Consider the following 20,348-nt stretch of genomic DNA (forward strand, 5'->3'; position numbering starts at 1 on the left):
AAGATACCAATTGTTTGGCCTGCTATATCCACAGAATTTTACCCCATTTTCCATAACCCTCATAGACACATACATATTTTTTACTGTTGCTTTCAGCTTCCCTTATCAAATTTCTTTACTTCTGTTTATTTAAACTTAGCGCTGTGAGCTTCTTTATTTATTTTTCATATTTAACATACAGCTTCTTAACAATCTGTTCTGCACCCCACACTCCCCTTCCCCACGGAATGCTCCACTCTCCTTTTTAAATAAGATTTCATGAGTTGTCCATGGATTGTGCCCTTCTGCTCCTCGTGGTGCTGTTGTTCAGTACAGCTGTGCACCAGGGCAAGAACCCCAACCCCAAACACTTGGCAGCCCCGCTTGCAGTGGGGCTGTGACAGTCACTCAGGGATAATGTGACTTGCAATGCCACCCCACACATTTCTTAGCAAGCTACAGTTTGTTTTCATGCAAAGCAAATGAAATCAAACACCTTATAATTCCAGAGAATACCGCCTAATGAAAATATTGAAAACATTTTCCAGCATTTTTTATTTTACCATTGAAACAGTTATTGATAACCTATTTTATCCATTGTGCAGTAGATATTTTAGAAATGAATTGCTGTATGGTTTAATTAGTTCATTATTATGCCTATTCTTACACGGTAATTTCTTTTATCATTCTAATCATTCACTTCGCACTTTTTAAACCAAATGGAATATCAAAGGTTCTGTAGGATTATTTTTGGATCCTGCACATGTTTCACCACACAATTAATCTGTTTGTCAGAAATACTAGTTAACTTTTTGTCTTTACTACTTTCCTTTACTAGTCTTTTTTCTCTATTATATAAGATGAAACTACCTGTAACGGGACAGAATTTTGATGGTTTTACTGATTTTATTAAATATTTTTCATTTGTGCACTTGCCATCGCTATGAAATATTTTAATTTTTATAAACTTTTATAATTGAATATTTTCCTTTATTTATAGCTCATCTGCAATATTTATTTAGCCTTTTTACATGTCTTTACTTAGTTAAAATGCAGAGAGATAAATACGGTTGTTACTTTGCAGGGAAGATTCAGTACATTAATATAAACTGTACACAATTCCCCCAAAGCATATATATATATGTTGTAAACCTGAAGACTTTTTACACAGCTGCTTATTGCTAAACAGTGCCTTGTCCAGAAGGGGACAATCTGTGTCTCTAATTGCTGTCACTGAAGCTGAGATTCATTATGTGACTTTCCCATTAAAATGTGAGCATTAATTTGTATAATGAAATATCACCCACTGCAGTGTTCATTAGCCATGCCCTACTGTATACTGCACATTGTTAGCTACCTAGAAACTGTAGTTAATTTCACTAATGGATATTTCCCTACTTAGTGTTTGGTAGGAAATTTATACTGTAACATTACCTCTTAAACTTTTAAGGAAATTTAAATTCAATCAATTATTTTCAACAAAAGTTTGGGATGTCATTAAGACAGGAGAAAAGGCATTCTGTACAATGTTAAGGATGGGAAATCTGGAGGAATCTAGAGAAATGAAAAGTCCTTTTAGTTCATCTTAGAAATGTAAGAATAAAGGATGTTCAATACCAAAATTGTCTCCTCTTGGAGCACACATACCCATTTTCCTTAATTATTCATATTGCTCATCCCACTACAAGCGCCTTCAGAGAATGGCAACAGGCAGTCTTTTTTTAGGAAGGAAATGTGAATTGAATTCATTTAAAACAGCACCATTTTTACTGTATTTCATCAGTTCATCTAAGCATGGTTTAAAATTGGCTAGTCACATTTCCAAGGGAAAATGCAGTAACACTGTAAATGCATATAATACATCTAATATATGCTAGATGTGTGTCATACATATCGTAACAGACTCTCAGTCAATGGACACAGCCCTGACAAGTTTTTTCTTCCTATTCATCTCTTTCTTAGGTTCCTTCTGTTTAGCACAATCCAAACCATCTTTCCTTTGCTTGTGCACATTATCCTTTTTTCTGCACTCAAAGGATTTAATTTTGTCTGTCATACTGGGAATGTTACCTGAGCATCTAATACTCAAATCCAAGCTGGTCTATATCTGCAATAGCTTCGGAGGGCTAAAGCAAAGTGCAAAGAGGTGCTAGAGCCAACCTGAAACCAGCTCCTACATACTGTGTCCCCTGTCAAAAGCAGGACATAAGAAATTTTCATTTCTTACATACTGTTTCTGCAAGTCCAAAGGTCAAGGCATGCAATGTAAAACCCACATCACTTACTGAGTTTCAAGGGGGTTGAAAGTGCTCAGGAACATAAAGGAGCTGCTTGGCTCCCTGAATGGGAGAAGGGACTTTAAGTTGCTGCCTCCAGTGGGCAAAATGAGAACTCTGGAAGCACCTGCATATGGCACAACATGGTCTGAGATACTCAGTTTCCCTTGTCACAAAAACAGAGCATCTCCAAGCTTGTGTTAGAACCTTCTCAGCTGTGTGAGTATGATTTTATAGCAAGAAGGCTGACCCCCAAATGGGGAGGGCCCCCAGCTGCCTGCCATGCAGGGCTCTGCCCCTGTCCATCCTCCCCAGAGTTTGTGTGAGCTGGAGGGCAGCACAGCCCATCTCCAGCCACTGGTCAGCATCAAGAACTCATCTAAGAGGGCGTGAAGGGTTCTGCCTGTCCTCTCTAATACCCAAGGCTAGCAAGCATTTTGGCCTGAAAATCCTTCCTCTCTCCATTCAGGGCTGTCCCAGGGAATTCTCTCATCCATCAATTGTTTTGAGAGCAAGAAAGAGGAGAAACTGATTTCATATAATTATGCCATTTATCACATGGGAACAATCAGAAATCATATCTTAGTATCTTCCCCTTAAAGCTCTTCCTGCCTGAATATCCCTGAGCTGGATAACAAAAATCCTCTACAATTGTGCTGGGACAAAACTGAGTGTGCTAAATAAAACTTTGATTTTTTTTATTTATTTTTTTTTAATATCTTCACAGGGTAATTATGTGATAGCAAACTACACAGAAACCAGGGCTCAGTGTGGAGGGGGTTGCAACCATGAAATATCCAACAGAAAAAGAAGCAACCCAAACCACTGTCTAATTCTTCCAAAACAGAGCACAGCTTCCTCCTCTTGTGCAAGATTAAGCTGCTTCTCCAGCTTTTTTGGGCCAATTGCCACAGAAGCACCTCCTGGCTGGATCAGGCTTTGGGTCTGCTCTTGGCATGAGTACCAAACCAAGCCAGTCGTGTGCCTCCAAACACACAGATGTTCGAAGGAACCTGACTTCTGCTCAACTGCTTGAGCTCATCTCTAACAAACAGGTGCTGTGAGAACAAGAACAGTAATTGAGTTAATGTAGTGGAGAAATACTGTAAAGTGTTTTTTATCAGTCAGTTATATGATCCAGGCATATAATAAAGACAGAGTGTGACATAAAAGGCAGGAAACTATCCCTGAGAAGTATGAGCTAACCAATATTTGTTTAATAACTGGTATCTATTACATCATTTCCACTTACCACAAAGCAACTTAATTTTTATTTAATAACTCTAGTAATTTGCCAATTTACATTTTTATATTATATATTAGGATTATTTCCAATATGTAAAACATTGCTTCACTTAAACATACTCTTGTCATTATTTACAAATACTTTGTTCTCAACCTAATGGAAATTGATCTTTACTTATTTTAAAATTATAATGATTTTTAAATACATTGTAAATGTTGTTTCCATAGTTTCTTTTTTTAATTTTTTTTTGTTATATTATACAGTTTATTTTTTTTTTCTTGTTTTAATTTTCTTTAGTCAGTATTAATATGCAATTTTTATGGAATATTTCCATTGTAATTAATTTACTTTCCATTAGTTCTAAGGCACAAATACCAAATGCATAATCACTGCCATGTTTAACTTAAGAACAAAGTGCTCACTATATAATAAAACAAAATGAAGAGGTGGGTAACCTCATGTTATTTTGAAGAATTTTTTTTTTGCCTCTCAAATGCTAAAAATGTCAAACTCTTTAACCTCCATAGTTATGAGATTATTTTGCAATGAAATAACTAGCATTTCTTTACTTTTACTACACTGGAGAGCACACAAATAGGGTTTTCACCAGGTTTCTTTTTCCCCCTCCCTCCCCCCACAAAATCCAACACACAGAGAAGAATATTCCTGCCCTAAACGCTTTGCAATTCAGTCAGACAAAACTACATTAGGGTGCCAAATTTTAAATTTCAGTGTGGTATTCTCCTACTCCAAAATGTAAAAGAAAAAAAAGAGCAAAAATACAGTGAAAAAATTTTCCCATTTCAACAATGATATTTTTTCCTTTAAGTAATTTTAATTTTCTATTTTTCAAAATCAGGCTTCACATTCACAAACCCAACATTAAGCATTAGACCTGTGCATGCACATAGGAGGAACATGACTGCTGATGCTGGGAAGGGAGGGAAACTTTGTTTATCTGGTACTTCAGTGAAATAAAAGTTAAAAGTGAAGTTTTTCAAGTAGGAGGTATAACTGGAATGTATTTTTTCATGCAATTATTTACCTTTCTATTAGGAAAGTAGCAGTAAAATTCTGAAATTCAATTAAAATAGTTTAAAAAGAAAATTATAATTACGGGGCCTATTATGTCTGTGTCCAAAAAGAAGTATCCCAAATCTCAAGTTTTAAATACTTTCCCAAAGCCTACCATGACAATAAACTCTGGGAAGAAAACAGGATCCTATTGACCATATACAGAATTTCAAATGATTTCAACAGGACCTGAGGATTCCAACATTTTGTGTCAGAATTTAACTATGGATAAAGTCTTCTCAAACACATACTGTGTCTCTACACGGACCTTGCCATGCACATATGTACTTTCAAGCAAATGAAATATAAAAATTTAAATGGAATGGCTAGAAAAAACTAGTATGAGAGCAGTCCTCCCAGTGAGAGAAATACCAAAACAAAGTGAGTATCCAGCCCAGTAGCAAATCTCTGTAGGGTAAAATGCTGTGATTGTTATTGAAATAAAATATGGGAAATTTTACCACAGTGCAAAGCATGATAAGTTTTATTACTTACAAGTAGTAAGTCGTGTGAGCTCTAGTGGGGAGAAAAAAAAGCAGATCCGTGAAGCTGATGCATTCATATGAACAGTGAGAGGTTAAAAATGAGCATGCTAAAAGGAACAAAAATAGTAACTGAGAAAAACATACAGAATCCCTAAGCAGATGCTAAGGAAGGCCTTTGAAGCAGTTAGTATAACTAAGTCTGAAACCAATAGGCTTATGCCTATTGAAGGACAAGGGTAATTGAAGGAAACAGTGATGAAGCAGGGAAGGAGACAGAAATAACCTCAACTGGGAAAAGATGATTCTATTAAAGTGGTCTTTATCCAACAACACATTCCTTGTGCTTTTATTTAAGACTGTCAGACATCTTTCTCAAAAGACTTTCTCCAACTAATAAGTCCAAATCTACAGTGGGAATTCAGGCTCCTAGGCACAATTGATGTCAACCCCCACACACACGTGGCTCGTGCCGCCAGCGCTCCGCTCACATGTTCCTCTCACCTGTGTGTATTCTCAAGTGGACCTTTAAGTGGTGGGATGTTCTGAAAGTTTTTCCACAATATGGGCAGTCTTTCATGGCAGAACCAAGGCTCCTGTCTCTCAGTAAAGCTGGCTGCTGGACTCCTACAGATCTCCCAGCTTCTTCTCCAATGTCTGCAACACAGAAATGTTCTCACATCACTTCAGCACATGTCAGGAGTTGTTCTCACTAAAACTGCTAACACAACACAAAGTTAAACATGTCAATACTACACCTGTCTATTTCATTCTTTAAATCTGACAGAATGCTGACAATTCATGTATTTTCTTGTTATTGTCTTAAATTATTTCATCTTTCCTATCATGATTTTAAGCAGCATATGGTACCTTTGTATACAGAATTATACAAGAAAAGAAACAGCTGTGTCAGCAGCTGGTTTGATTTCTTCTTTTGCTTAGTTCCTATTAATTTTTCCCCCAAAAGTTTGAGATTGTTGTTTTGTTGAATCTATTTAATTTATAAGTATTGCGAAAACCTGTAGGCTTTTAGAGGTAAAAAGTTTGCACCAGTGTATTACAACCTCCTAAAACAAGAAAATTGCAGTGATGGGGGGTCCAATGACACTGCCAATGTCTACAGGCAAAGCTAACCCAACTTCCTCTGCAACATCTCAGCACTGGAATTGCAACAGGCAACCTAGAGTGTGGCCTAATATCATGTGAAAAACAATGGAAAAACTGGTCAGATCAGGGGGAGTTCCATCTCCCTCTCACCCACAGCTATTGCATTTTCTCCTTCAGAGTTCACAGCCACACTTATTCTTTGCATCATAACACAATGGGTGAGACTCCAGGACACCTCTTCTCTCTTCTGAATTAAATAAAGTCATTTCAGCCATCTTGAATTAACTGCCTTTATGCAAGCAGGCAAGGAAGAAAATAACTTACAAAAAACTGACATAAAAATTGAAAAAAAAATGTAGGGTATTAAAAAAAAAGTCATTATTCAAACCACACAAGGCTCATCCATCATTTTGCACATAGAGGGTCATGTAATATAACTATAAGCATCAATTCAATACCACTATAAGCACCAATTCATGATTTCACCAAAAACCATGGCAAATGTTGAAGCTGTGACCCAGATTGACATTCCTGGCACGTCAGGAGCAGGACACATGGACACAGCATCACACCCTGTGCAGAACTGAGCTATCTGGGTTAGATCCAGGTGGGGAGCACAGAGTTAAAACCTGCACGCAGAGTCTTGATTATTTCAGCCATAACCTACTGACTAAAAATGTTCTGTCTTTACCTATTTGAAATGTAACTAATGCTGTCAGGAAACATAGTGCAGTTTACACAGCATTGCCTTTTAAATGGAAGTAATGGGACATAAGAAAGACTTAAATATTTGGCTCCAATAAAATTTATTCTCACAGTAGCAGAGACCCAAATACCACATTTCTGGAAAAGGTAACACTAACAGGCATTTCAGTATGTATTATGAAATGGCTCCTCTAAACAATTTTGCTTAAAATTGAAAGAAGGAGAAGATAGAGCTATTAAGAAACACATGTATATGCATATATATATTTTATAAATGCTTATCTCAATATATATGTATATATATATATTATAAAGGCTTATCTCAGTCATGTATGTAATCAAGCTATTACTACTTTTCAAAATGCAAATCTGGTAGTTTTCACATCACATTCTTGTTTTAACACTTTCTGACTGTTCTTAGACTGCAGAGTTAAAGCATAATATTTAAGTTAGAAAGCTAGTAAATGTCATTTTGAATTATCTTCAAGAACGTAAAGTTGCATACTACAGGAGTCTATTTTGTCTTTGTGAGTCTAGGAAAACATACATAGGTACTAGTCTATAATTCCAATATCCCAAAAGAGTTTAGATTTTTTCTGTTTTTACTCCTCAAAAGTTGTATATAATTATGGCTTAAGCTTCTTTGGGAAAAAAATGAATTCCCGAGTGCAAAAAGATTTTTCTGAAGTGCAAAACACAGAATGCATGATGATAAACTGAAGGATTTTGTTTTGGTTCTCAATAAATACTATATGAGCATTATAGATAAATATATAGATAAAGTTAACAAGGCACTCAGGAGGAATTTACAGAATCAGTCTACTAGCTATGTTTTGCTATATGTCACTCTAAATGATGGCCTGTTATCCATTTGCCTTTTATCTTTCTATCTAGAATATGTGTGGCCCAATAAAAAAGAATAAATTTGTAAGATGAACAGCTCTCTTTGCAGATTTAAGAGCCTAATTTTCACTTTACACAAAATTGAATTTTTTTCAAGGGAGCAAGAGGATGGAGTTTACTCTAGCACTAATCCCTCCGAAAAAGCAAACTGAAAACAACAATGAAGCAAAGAAAGATGTGGGTGGTCTGAAGAGTTCTCTTTTAGATTTAAGTAGACATACAGTAGGTAGCTCCAAAGGCTTTACTCCAACAGAGGCCTTACCTTGAAGAATTTTTCTTCCCACAGTGAAAGCATTCCTAAGACTTTAAAGCTGGGCTGAGGGGTTTTCTTTTGAATTCCTCTGCCTACAAAGCCCACCGAAGCGCTGGAGGCCATCGCTACCTGAATGAGCAGCTTTACATCTCAGTTCTTTTATTTTAAACAATGAAAAGATATGTTCAAGGCTGCCGACTCTCCCCATCAAATGCTAACCCAGCTTCTTACTAGGGCCCCATTTTGGCACATTGTACCTCTTTGTCAAAGCACTTAAGTTTAAAATGTGCTTAATTTTAAAATGTGTTTAAGTCTCACTGATTCTGCTACCAAGGTTTTCTTATCTCTCAAAAGCGATCTGTGGAAACGAAGGATGAAAAAAGAAGAGACTGACAAGAAGAAAGTTAAGAAGCAAACTGAAGAATACAGACTATGCCAACATCAGAATATGTGGGGAATGAAAAATCTTCAGCTTTACCAGTAATCATGTATTCTACACCTCTGATCCCCCTTCTCTTGTTATTGAAAGCGTCTCCACAAGCAAAAACTCTCAGCTCTGTCAAATTGTGCAAAAATATAGCAAAAAGTAGTTTTACAGATCTGCAGAACAAGGATTGGCCTCCACAAATTAATTAATGATTTACTCAGAATTTGAGCTATGGTTTTGGGGGCTTCTCAGTTCTGAGGATAAAAGATCAGGAAGGAAAGAGAACAGTTACTTATCTTAGAGTCATTGTGGTTCCCTGAGTTATGTGATCTATATGATGTGCACTTGATGCACATGGGATTACAATGCTTTTTTTACTATCCACTTCCATTATAGGCAGGTCGGCATCCTGAACATCTTCCTGCCCATCCCAACCTTTCCTGATTAAAGTGCAGGAAATAAGAGAGGAAAGTATGATTTAGCTGCACATACTAGATGTGAGACTTCCGAGCCTCACCTCTGAATTTTCACTGAGATTTCCTTTCACTTTGTGTCTGTTCACACCAAATCCTGGACAGAAACGTGCAATGCAACATTCAGTTCTAAATATGAAACTGGTCTCTGTGCCAGTCTAAGGACAAGGAACAGCTGTGAGTCCCCAGCTGCTCTGAGTGCTGTACCTGCTGGGCAGGCAGAGAGCACACAGGACACAGGAATTCAGCCACAAAGCAGCTTCTGGGAGGTATGGCAGGGATATTTCTTGCATACCGTGCCTCAGCAGTGCTTTATGTGACTGTGCCCATGTTCTCATGGGGTAAATGCAGGGAAAGAAAGTTCACTTCAACGTCCATATCAGAAGGTGGCGATTAACTGAGCCAATTTGGCCAAAATGTGAGCAAATCGATTTGGCATGCAGACTGAAATAAAAATTAACCAATCCATAAGGTCAGCACTTGAGGGATTGCCCTTCTTCATTCACATGCCCAGTTCTCAGGAGAGGAGGACCTAAAAGCCACCGCTCCTCATCTAGCAGGGAGATCAGGCTGGTTCCACATCACTGCCACAGGCAGAAGGGAAGTTTCCACAGAGATACATCATCCCAACAAACAGCTTTGGAGCCAGGAGCACTTTCACAGTAGAAGGTTAAAAGAAAGTGAGAAAGACACCAGTGAATCCTTTTTTATCTTACTGCTGGTTATCAGAAATGGCCTAGCCAGAAATGAGCCGTGGCCAGGGCCAGCAGTGCCCTCAGCACACAGATACAGATGTCACAGAGGAGAAATGCCAGCTTCAGTGGAGATTGCCAGAAAAGAGAAGACAAACTTCTAGACAGTGAGTCTGTGCACTCAAAGCAGAAGCTATCTAGGCAGTCATATGAAGAGCAAAAGGAAACTTATTTTTTGACATCTCCATATATGTTCTGTACAACTGGTCCACCTGTCTGGAACGAGCCCATAAACATGATTAGAAAAGGGTGCATTAATTATGCACCTAAAATAAATAAAATTGTTTTCTCTTGGTTAGGCAGCAGCACTGACTTCAGTCATGATAGCAGCCAGGTTCTGAAAGGAGCATCTACATACATGTCCCATAAATTTCACCAGTATTTATTTGCTCTGTGTGTGTGAAGGTGCAGGGATTCACAGAGAGGTGCTTTCATGTTCAAAGGAGCTAAATTGCAGCCCTCATGAAGACTAAATCATCAGTGAAGTCAGTTGGAATTTGTCAACACAAGGTTTGCCAAATTAGCCAAAAACAGGCAATCACATGGAAAAGGTAATCAACTCACAAAACAGGTAATCAGACTTACAAGTGTGTGTTTTCTCTTGCACAATTTTCAACATTATTAAAGAACCCTTTGAAAATGTGGCCAGAAGCCTTTAAAGCTGCACATAAGCCCAGGTTTTCATATATTTCTGAAATTCAAAGTATTTGTAGTTCTTCAAACCTGCCTGTAAAAGTTAATGAAACGTGGTGCAACGAGAAGTGGTAGTGACCACAGCTATTTTTTGATGACCTATAAACCACCCAGATTAGCCCATTTTGTGGCAGGAAATCTAATGTCAAGAAAGGAGTTAGAAGATACTCAATGTGTTAATCCTGTCACTGCTGTCAGCTTCTTGCAAGTATACCTGAACTCAACCACCTCATTCCCTGGGAAGCAGCACAGAATATGCCAAGTTTCTGAGAAAACAAGCTTTACCTTTCTTACCTGTTCCTAAGAGAAAGCTTTAATAATACTGAAAACAGTAGAAAATAGGAATATAATTAGGGATATAATTAATCATATTTTTCTAGCTACCTGAAGTAGCTTCAATTAGTATCATCCGATGTAAATGAGAACAGAATCTGGCCCTGTGCTCATAATTTGAAATTAGAACCCTATTAGCAGATGTCAGTACACTTTTTTTTGCTAGTGAAGTTCATGGTTTAAAATGAAAGTTTCTAATATTACTAAATATTGCAGTTATATTTTAGGCCTCCGGAAAGAGTTACGAATGTCTTAGGTCAGGAACAACTTGATGTCTCTATTGTTTCATCAAGGATTTAGGTTTTATAATGACCATAATAGGGAATCTTAAACTGTTACTATGGATTGGCAGAGAATTTGTTTAAACACAGAGCTATTTTAGAAGAGAATTGGAAAGGAGGCCTACTAGTGAGAAAGCAGAATTCACATTGTTTGTATTATTAGAAATAAAGATTATACAAAGGTTCCATTGGTAAATAAAAAGATACCACCTCTGACATGAGAATTCCCTCTTAGCTCTCTGAACCACACAGACAAACAACATGCACAAACTGCTCTGCTTCTGTTAACAATTAGTCACTGGCAGAGTTTAACTTAAAATACAGTCTAAATTCAGCTGAAGTAAAAGACCCAGAACCATTTGTATGAGGCAAGACTTGCAGCCTGTAGAAGTGAGCAAATGGCAGTCACAGGCAGCACCTTGGGCTGCAGGGCAGTAGCTGGGTGGAATTCCAAGCTCAGCAGGGAGGGAGCCAAAATATTGTAAGCAATGTCTTAGTAACTGGTGATGTGGTGGCTGCAGACACACCTTCAGCCCACCCCTGGAACACCACACACTTGAAGATTGGTGGTTTTCACACCCCATGGGTCCAAAACACTTTGCATGGCAATGCTGTATGTATGCAGTGCTGGTTATGTGTTAATGCTTCTCATTGTGGTGCTCTGAGACACATGCAAAATCTGTATATACTGCACAGAGAGACATTAATGGAACACTTAAACAAAATTAAGATTTTATTAATCACAATATGTTTCTTATCCTCTTCTTTTCATTTCAATCAAATTCCCTACAGAGGTTTTTCTTCTGGAGTTCTTAGCAATCTTACTTTTCAATTTTTTCTAAAATTTTAAAACCTTTTAAGATAATCAGAGATCAAACACAGTTTCTGAGTACATCATTTTAGCTGTTCCATTTCTTTGAAGAATCGTGTGACCAAAAGACATAGAAACTCAGATTTAGCATTTAAAACACAGGGTTGTTTACTTGCCATTAGCTGACAGAGCTCAGCTTTGACCAAAAACTGAGCATGGTGAAAAAATACTTTTTGAGAGAATATTTTCTGTATGAGACCTCTTTAACTGTTTTGTTTCGGGTTTCATTTTAAGAAAGAAGACATCTTAAGCACCTTACAATATCTTTCATTTAACAGTTGGCAGAAGGAAACTCCCAGATGAACACTGGCCTGTGTCTTTCTCTTTAACCAGCTGAGTGATCCAAGCTTTTAATAAAGCTGTTCCAATTATTGTAAAAGTCATCTAGTACCTTATAGCCACAAATATTGACAGTTTATTGCACAACGCATTCATGGCATTTGAAGGTCACATCATACATAATACATACACTTTTATAAAAGTGTCTGGAACAAAGAGATACATGATCAGCAATTACATCTTACCATTCGAGGGTATGATTTTATACTTATTGAAAATGAAATACTATAAGAAATGCAAATTGTTAATAAAACACAAAATAGTTCATTTTCTGTATTTATTGTTTTATTCATCAGCAGCACCAAGTTCAGTTGTAGAAAATCAATGGAATGCCATTCATGCCTCAAGTAGATTACAGTTAAATATCATTATCCTGGAAACCATCACACATATTCTTAGCTCAACATGAGAAGAAGCAAGGTTCAAATTTTAATCTCACTGCTGTACACCTCTCCAGCCCTACTGAGCTCAATGTAACTTCAATACTTACATTTGAGTCAGGACTTCACCATATTATTATTAGTTTTGATAAAATTGAAGTAAAACTTAAAAGAGTGCTGAAGATTTTTTTAAAAAATAAACGCACTTGCAGGCATGTCAAACTTCTTCACCCTCTTCCAGTGCTCCTGACTCTTAAAGACCCTTTAAAAATCCCATGCACATGCACAAATGGTGCAATTAAAAGGCATAATTTGCAATTTATGCAGTCAGACCTGTGCACAGTCCTTCAATAATTTCAAAGGATATCAGAAATACGTAGATTAGAGTCATGGAGTGCTTGTTCTTGGTTAAAGAGTCTTCACTTTTTTGGTCTCATTATTAGCTCCTGGAACCTCTAGCTACCTAATGAGAGCTGAGTTGGAGGCAAATGACCATGGATCACTACATTGTTTCTCACTACATTATTGCCCCAACACCATTTCTTGGCAGTTTCTTTCAAAATTGCAGAATGCAAAAACTTCTTTCCAAAGCTCTTAACACGCAAAACTCTTCCAATATCCAACTCCCTCAGTGGTTTTTCAGATATGCCACTCCAAAATCATGACTTTAAAATCCCACTTCCTTAACCTGACTATATAGGTGAAAGCAATCCCAATCCCCAACCACCTCGTTTGTCAGGTGAGGTTCATGACATTCCACTAGACTTGTGTAATCTTTCTGCCAGAAAAATGGAGGCCTTGGAAGTGAGTGTACTTTGCTGTTTATCAGAATGTCCTTTACTTAGTTTGTGCTAGTTCTTGCTTTCTTCAGAAGAGCACACCTGATCTGCCAGGACACCCTGCTGCACTCCTCTGTCCACAATGTGTGTCTGCAGAAGCAAAGCAGCTTTTGGACCTTTTGGATCGGCAAAGTTGGGCTTAAATACATACTCATGGATCTTTCCTTGGTATTTTGCCAGTGGTCTTCGCCAGCTACCCTCAAAATTTACTTTGGTGTCCAATTATACTTCTGACATCAAGGTTATTTCCTAAACCTTTCATATGACATACTTCATATGGTTTCCCCCCCCCTTTCTTACAACAAGTGTAGAATATTCTGGAGTTTTACCAAAAGTTAGTCTGAACAGCAGTCTGTGATTTTCAGCAGTTTTCTTACCCAAATCCTTGACTCACCTGGGTTAGCTTTGATCCTGTCACCTAAATTTGAAATAGGCACTTGATTGCTGACCAGAGAGAACAAAGTCTTCCCAAACTTCATACAGATTGTATACTGCTTTTGGACAAAATTCCAGTGGGGAATCTAAGCAGAGAGGCTATCCAACTGGAGCATCTTTTGGATTTGTATGTGTTATTTGTAGGCAGGTGTTCAGGTACCAGATGGCCTTAAAACCCATACTACTCTGGTTATAGCAGCTTCTACAAGCTGTCTGCATCATATTCCCATCTCTGAGATTTGCAGAGTGGCTACATGGAGCTTGATAAACACTTTTACCTAGCATTGCTCTCCTGATGCCAAGGCTAGATCAGATATCCAATTTGGGAGAGTTGCCTTACAGTCCCTCTTTAATTAAGTACTCCTGATCTCCCACTCCTGGGATGGATTGCTACTGCTGATTAAGCTCCAGAAGTAAGGATCTGTGGAGGCAATTTCATGAGGGAGAAAATGAAGTTGCTAGCTAATCAACTAAAATAACCATTAACTGGACTTCTGTGAATGAATATGTTGCCTTCTCCTTGCTTCCATACTTACCCATTTCTTCCACATTAGCAGCTCTACAGCCCTACAAACCAGAGGGGTAAAGGGTGCTTCACCTTGACCTCTGTCTTGTTCCTAAAACACTTGTGGGACAAACAGGACCATTTGGTACAGGGTATTCTATGAAGGAAATACAAGTTGGTGTCAGTAAACAGCAGGAAAAATTATGAATCTGGGTGGAAGACAGCTCTGTTGAATCTTTTTTCTCTAGGTTTTTCTCATGTTCCCAATAATGCAGTCTCTTAGACTCTAAAAAGTACAAATTAACACCCATCTCCATGTAGTTTTCTAAATCCATTGATTGTTTTTTTAATCTTTTGAGTACTTGTATAGAAATATTTATCAATTACACTAGCCAAGTTTCACCCTCAGTTTCTGGGTTTAAAAAAATTCTAAAAAAAATATTTTTTCTCAAGTGTGAATCACAGACCTGCCTTCATTATAAGTAGCTCTCAGGGCACCAGGTATCATTGGGTAAGTCCTTGCATACTATTGTTTAAGAAAACGTTTTTTCATTACTATTATTATTATTATTATTATTGCTATTATTACTATTATTACTATTATTACTATTATTATTATTTTATCACAGAGTGGAAAAACCAGCACAGAAATGCCAGTAGTAGGTCACTATCAGAATGTATAAAAAATCATTCTACTAAAGAAAAGCATAAATTATTAAAATGTTGCAGGAATGTCTTTCTGTAGACACCATCAGAAAAGAAAAAAAACCAAAAAACAACAACAAAAGAATCAGGCACATAAAAAGAACTGTACAGGTAGCTAATTTCCCCCTCAACAAAATGAGAAAGAATTAAAGACTCTCATTCTATTTACAGATTACTGATTAGAGAGGTGCTGACAGAGTCTCTAAAGAGTGAATAATGTCATGGTGTGTGTTACATTTGGACTATGCTATGAGAGACTTTTCCAGTATCTGTATTTTCTTACATTTAAACTTCAGGTGTTCCTTTCAAACTAAATGACCATTTTGAGTTAATACAAATACTTTTGTAAACAATTTTTCTCCCATTTAACTTCTTTGGTACAAGCCACTTGAGGATAATTTCCAACTTCTTTATCCATTTCACAAAAAAAATAAAAATAGCTGTATTTGAATAAATACTTACAAGCAACTCTAAACTGCTGAATCTACTTTACCAGCACCCTTTTTCTATAAATAAAATATGTTAATTACATGAGTTTTGCTGTAATGGAAAATTATTGATTAAATTCATTACATTGAATGGTGAGAAGGGATCCTTTGACTCTTTTGTACAGGTTTTTTCCTCATTGTTTTAACAGTGTACTGTGAGAACACTAAGAACATGATATTATCTGAACAGACTCATTAATTTTTTTATACTAATGCATCTCAAAAAGTACATTACTAGGTCAACTCATATCCATGTTTTGTAAAATGGCATTAACGTACATGGATACCATAACATGATATTTGTGGGCTATAAAAATTCTGAAATGCTGCCTATGGAGCTGAACTATCAATAATCCAGTTTTCCTCATCTACTATGAAAATGTAATTTTTTTCATCTGAACTACTCTGGTAAAAAAAAAAAAAAAATATAAAAAATGCTATTTTGAATGCTGTCCTCTGATTTAACTGAGCTTGTGGCAATAACTGGTTTAGGCATAGGCTTCAGTATGCTGGAATGATCCTGAAACTAATTTTGCATGTGTTGGAGTTGGACTGTGGCCATGCACGTCAGTATGCTGGAACAGAGTTATCTAAATCCTGAGCCTTATTTTACATGTGCTGGTGTTGGACTGTGGCCCTGCAATCTTTTAGGTCTCCATCTGTAGCTATCAAAGCCAGGGTGTGCCCAGCTACTGCTCACTGCCTTCCTCCCACAGAAGAGCTCCAGGCTCACAACCAGCCTCCCACACTGGGGTGACTGGGAGCTCCTCAGAGCCCTGGCTGGTCTCATCAGCCTTTCCCTAAAGCCTCTTTGCTGTCATGAGCAGCCTTTTGCAGGGCATCTCACCGGGAACCCTGCAAAATTATCAAGTCCCACACGAGTGATGAGAAATACCGAACTCTTGGACAGATGTTTCCTCAGATTCAGCACATTCATTCCTTTCTCAGTACCAGCTAGAACAGCCCTCTCATTTTTCTACATTCTATGGAGACCACAGTCCCACAACTGATGGAAGACCCTTCCTAGTTTCCTATCCTGAATGTTTTCCCTGCAGCCATCAGCCAAAGGAATTTGAAGTCCAGAAAGTCTAGTCCAAAAGCTGCTGGTGGTTTAGTCCTGGGGAAATGGACAAGAGAAGATCAGGCACTCGGAGGCCACAGTAGAAGAAGCCCTGGCTGTGCACCAATGTGGAACACCAACACAGAGGCTGTGATGGGAACTGAGCAAAGCAAAGTCACTGTGCAAGGCCCTTATCACCCTTATCACCAAGGTGAGCTGGTACCCTCCATGGACACACAGGCTGATGGCAACAATATGCAAAGTGTTAGCAAGATGCCTTCTGCTTACTTACAGCTCCTCCACATTAATCCACCAGTAAATGCATATTTTAACTCGTCAGGAGCACCTATAAAATTAGGAGATAATCCAGACCGGCTTGATTTGCAAAAACATTTTCCTACCAGAAATTCTGTCTCTATGGAGCCCAGAAACCTGGGGAAACAACTTCACACTAAGGTCAAAATTAGAAATTTGAATGAAGATCAGGCATTCCTCTCTGGCTGGACAGACACAAGTTATCTTACTGTCTGTCTCAGAGACAGAGAAAGACTTATTTTAGAAGAAGGAGAGTTGCTCTATCTCTTAACTTATTAGCAATGCACTTTCTTCAAATTCCAACAGCAAAAGAAATTCAAAACCCAGGTAGTCTGCATGCACGGAAGCACCTTTTGTTTAATAAATAATTCAACCATGTATTCCTTTTTAATTTAAAAACGGTCTGACTGAACAGTCAACAGAGTGAACTAAAGTTGGCAAAATACAGTGTTGAAAAATTAAAAAGTGTATTCAAGGCCGTATTCATTTGCTTCACTTCTCATATACTGGAGAGACAGGCTGTGCTGAAGTTCTAGCTTTTTTCTTTTTTCTTTTAAATTATACACATTCAGTCACATGATGTTCACTTGCCTTTGAAAGCTGCCTTGCCCTGGAATTAGTCTTTCTCTCTTTCTGTTACTAGTACAGCAGCTGCTGCTCCTCCACCTCATGAACATCAGAAATTCAGCCAAAATGTTCTCACAAGCTCCTCTGCCATGCCTGTGAGGGCCAGACTTAAACTATCGACCATCTTGGAAAACAGAGCTGCTGTAAAACCTTCTTCTGGAAATATTCAGATCATCATCAGATTGATGGGCCAGATATCAGATTGGTATCAGTAAGTGTATAGTGAGGTAGAGGAAACACATCTGGCAGCAAAAATCTGCAGATACCGATGCACTGAAACCCATCCCAGGACTGAGTCTGTAACACACTGTTGCAAATGAGAACAAATACTTGGGATCAGTCAAGTGTATTTGGTACTGACTTCCTCTCTTGAAGATAGCCAAAAGCATATAGCACTATCTTAAATATGAATTCACAGGCTCACTTTCTGAAAAATAAAATCCTTAGCAGTAAGCAGTTAAGAATAAGAAAGAAAAAAGCTAATAGAGTCAACTCTTACACAGCCTTCTGTACCACTGTTTCAAAGAATTTCTTGAATCTTGGAGTAGACAGAAAGGAAAAAGTAATTCTGTGGTGAAACCTCCTTATTTCAGATTTCTGGAGATGAATCTGTTCCCCCATACATCCCAAAGCAAAAGCAGGTGTTTAATGGCTTCCTAACACAGCACAGCCTTTAAGCCTCTGCTCTGCTGAGTGTTTGGCTCCCATCACTCTGAATGGCTTTCCCATGTTCTTCATCCTTTCTGATCAGCACCTTCTGGAGCAATGACCATTCTATAACCATCAGACAACAGCCACCAACATGAAAATCCCAAGCTGATAGTGCTCACATGACATTAAATGCTGACACAAGGAAATTTTATCTCAGAGAGGTCAGATATGCAGGAAAGATCTTTATTGGAAAGGAGAACAGGGGAAAGGTATCCCTTACAAAGTAACATTGCTTTTATAGAAAATGACTTGGCAATAAGATCTTTCAAAGTTGGAGATACTTATTTAAAACTCATTTTAGACCCTCTGGATGACAGAAATGACATTTAGGAGATACAAGTTTCACAAGTGCATCCTGACTATTCCACATCTTATGGAAGAAGAGCAGGCCTTCTTCAGATTTTCACTATTCTGAACACTAGTAAAATTTCCTGCAATATATAGGATGAAAACAGCAACCAGAACAGATAAATCTGTACAGATAGGAAAATTTCAGCGTCTTCCATTCCTCTGACAAAACCACCTATGAATGATAAGTCCTCCCCTGCAAGTCAGAGAATCTTCAGGTTCTAATTTTGGCCGACTGCTGGCTTGCACTGAGATGCTCTGCAGTAAGTACCATGTCAGAGAACAGGCTGATTTAAACCCTGAGAATGCAGGCTCCTGCATTTGTGCATGTTTCCATGCCTTTTCAGGATAGTAGTAGTGGGAGCCACTCCAACAGCCTGGCAAGCCCACGCAGAATTTGGTACATGACAAACTGGCTTGCACCAGATTACATTTGAAAGCTGTCTGCAGTGGGACTGGCCAACCTAACAAAGTCATGCATGGGGTTGAGGAAAGGTGAATGGCAGCATAAACTGGTCACATGAAACTTAAATAATTCTAACAATTTCACTAGTACTGGTTCTTTTCTGGCTACAAATTCTACAGAAATGTGTCCATTCATGAGGGTCATAGGCATTTGTTCCAAAAGAGAGATTCTGTTGACTACTGGGCATTGGAGCTTGCTGATAGATGCTGAAATATTATAATAAAGGGTGGACAAACAAACAGTATCTCCCTACTGCTGCCATTTTTTCATCATAAAACTGCAGGAGAGCAGCACTGTGTATTTAAAACAAACAATGATGGGAAGATGCAACTTGAGAAAGGCAGCCCAGATACCAGACAGGACGCTGAGGAGTGCTGCACATCAGTGGAACCGGTTCCAGAAAAGAACTGCTGGATAGTCCATCATCTGCAGTACTGCTCCAGTGAGTGCTGTTCACCAAACAGCAACATGCTTTCTCTCTGTGTTCTAGGGTTCTTTTCAATTAATATTTGTTTTACTTATGTTGAATCACTGCTCATCTACTAAGATATTATTTGATTTAAAAAAAAGAGAAAAATCCTTTCTTCTTGGTTACATTTTCACACAGGTTTTTTGAAGTAGGAGAGTAAACACACAGTCCCTATGATGGCAATTTCCATTCATAGTTTGACAACTAAATGTTGCGATGTTACTTGAAACTCCTGCCTCTTATCTTTCAATTTTTCTTTAGGGAAAAACAGCACAGAAATATACTCTGCCATCTATTTGAAAAGATGCAGATATAATCCACCTATGATGATGCAATTTTTAGAACTGAGACTGTGATCCAAAACAGCAGTCTGATCTACATTTTAACCACAGCTATTACAATAAATAAAACCAAACACGGTGATTCTCCACATATTTTTATTTATTCTGATAACGCTTTGCAAGATTTCTGGCTGAGAATGCTTTACATAAGTAATCATTATTGAAAAGTTTCCCTGAAAAATATGTACCTTAAGACTGAATTATAGATGGGGGGAGTATACATCCAGATCTTTGTTTTTCATCTGTGGTGCAGAAGTTGCTGGCCATCAAATGTTTAAACATCTGAGGGTCTTCTGAAGGCAGACAACCAGCAACATAGGATCAGTTAGGGGCAGCTGACTGTCAACATCACAGGAAAACCCATCTCCTCTGGCATTGCCAGGGACTTTGTTCAGCATGGTCATTTGGGGCAGCAATGGCAAACCAAGCTGTCCCAGGGGGCCAGGGTGCAGCAGGGAGGTGCTG

General features: G+C 38.0%; 1 protein-coding gene across 41 annotated transcripts in view; it reads right to left on the reverse strand.

Moving 5' to 3' along the window:
- Positions 1–20,348, reverse strand: part of ZNF536 (zinc finger protein 536) — a 340,334-nt gene that overhangs the window by 121,897 nt on the left and 198,089 nt on the right. For all 41 annotated transcript variants that reach the window (XM_086847041.1, XM_086847036.1, XM_086847042.1 and 38 more), the window contains one exon: positions 5,562–5,714. In XM_086847041.1, coding sequence (XP_086703167.1) covers positions 5,562–5,714 — 153 coding nt within the window. The remainder of the gene's footprint in view (positions 1–5,561; positions 5,715–20,348) is intronic.

This window comes from Cyanistes caeruleus, chromosome 12 (genome assembly GCF_971803275.1).
Source record: "Cyanistes caeruleus chromosome 12, bCyaCae1.hap1.1, whole genome shotgun sequence".
NCBI lineage: Eukaryota > Metazoa > Chordata > Aves > Passeriformes > Paridae > Cyanistes > Cyanistes caeruleus.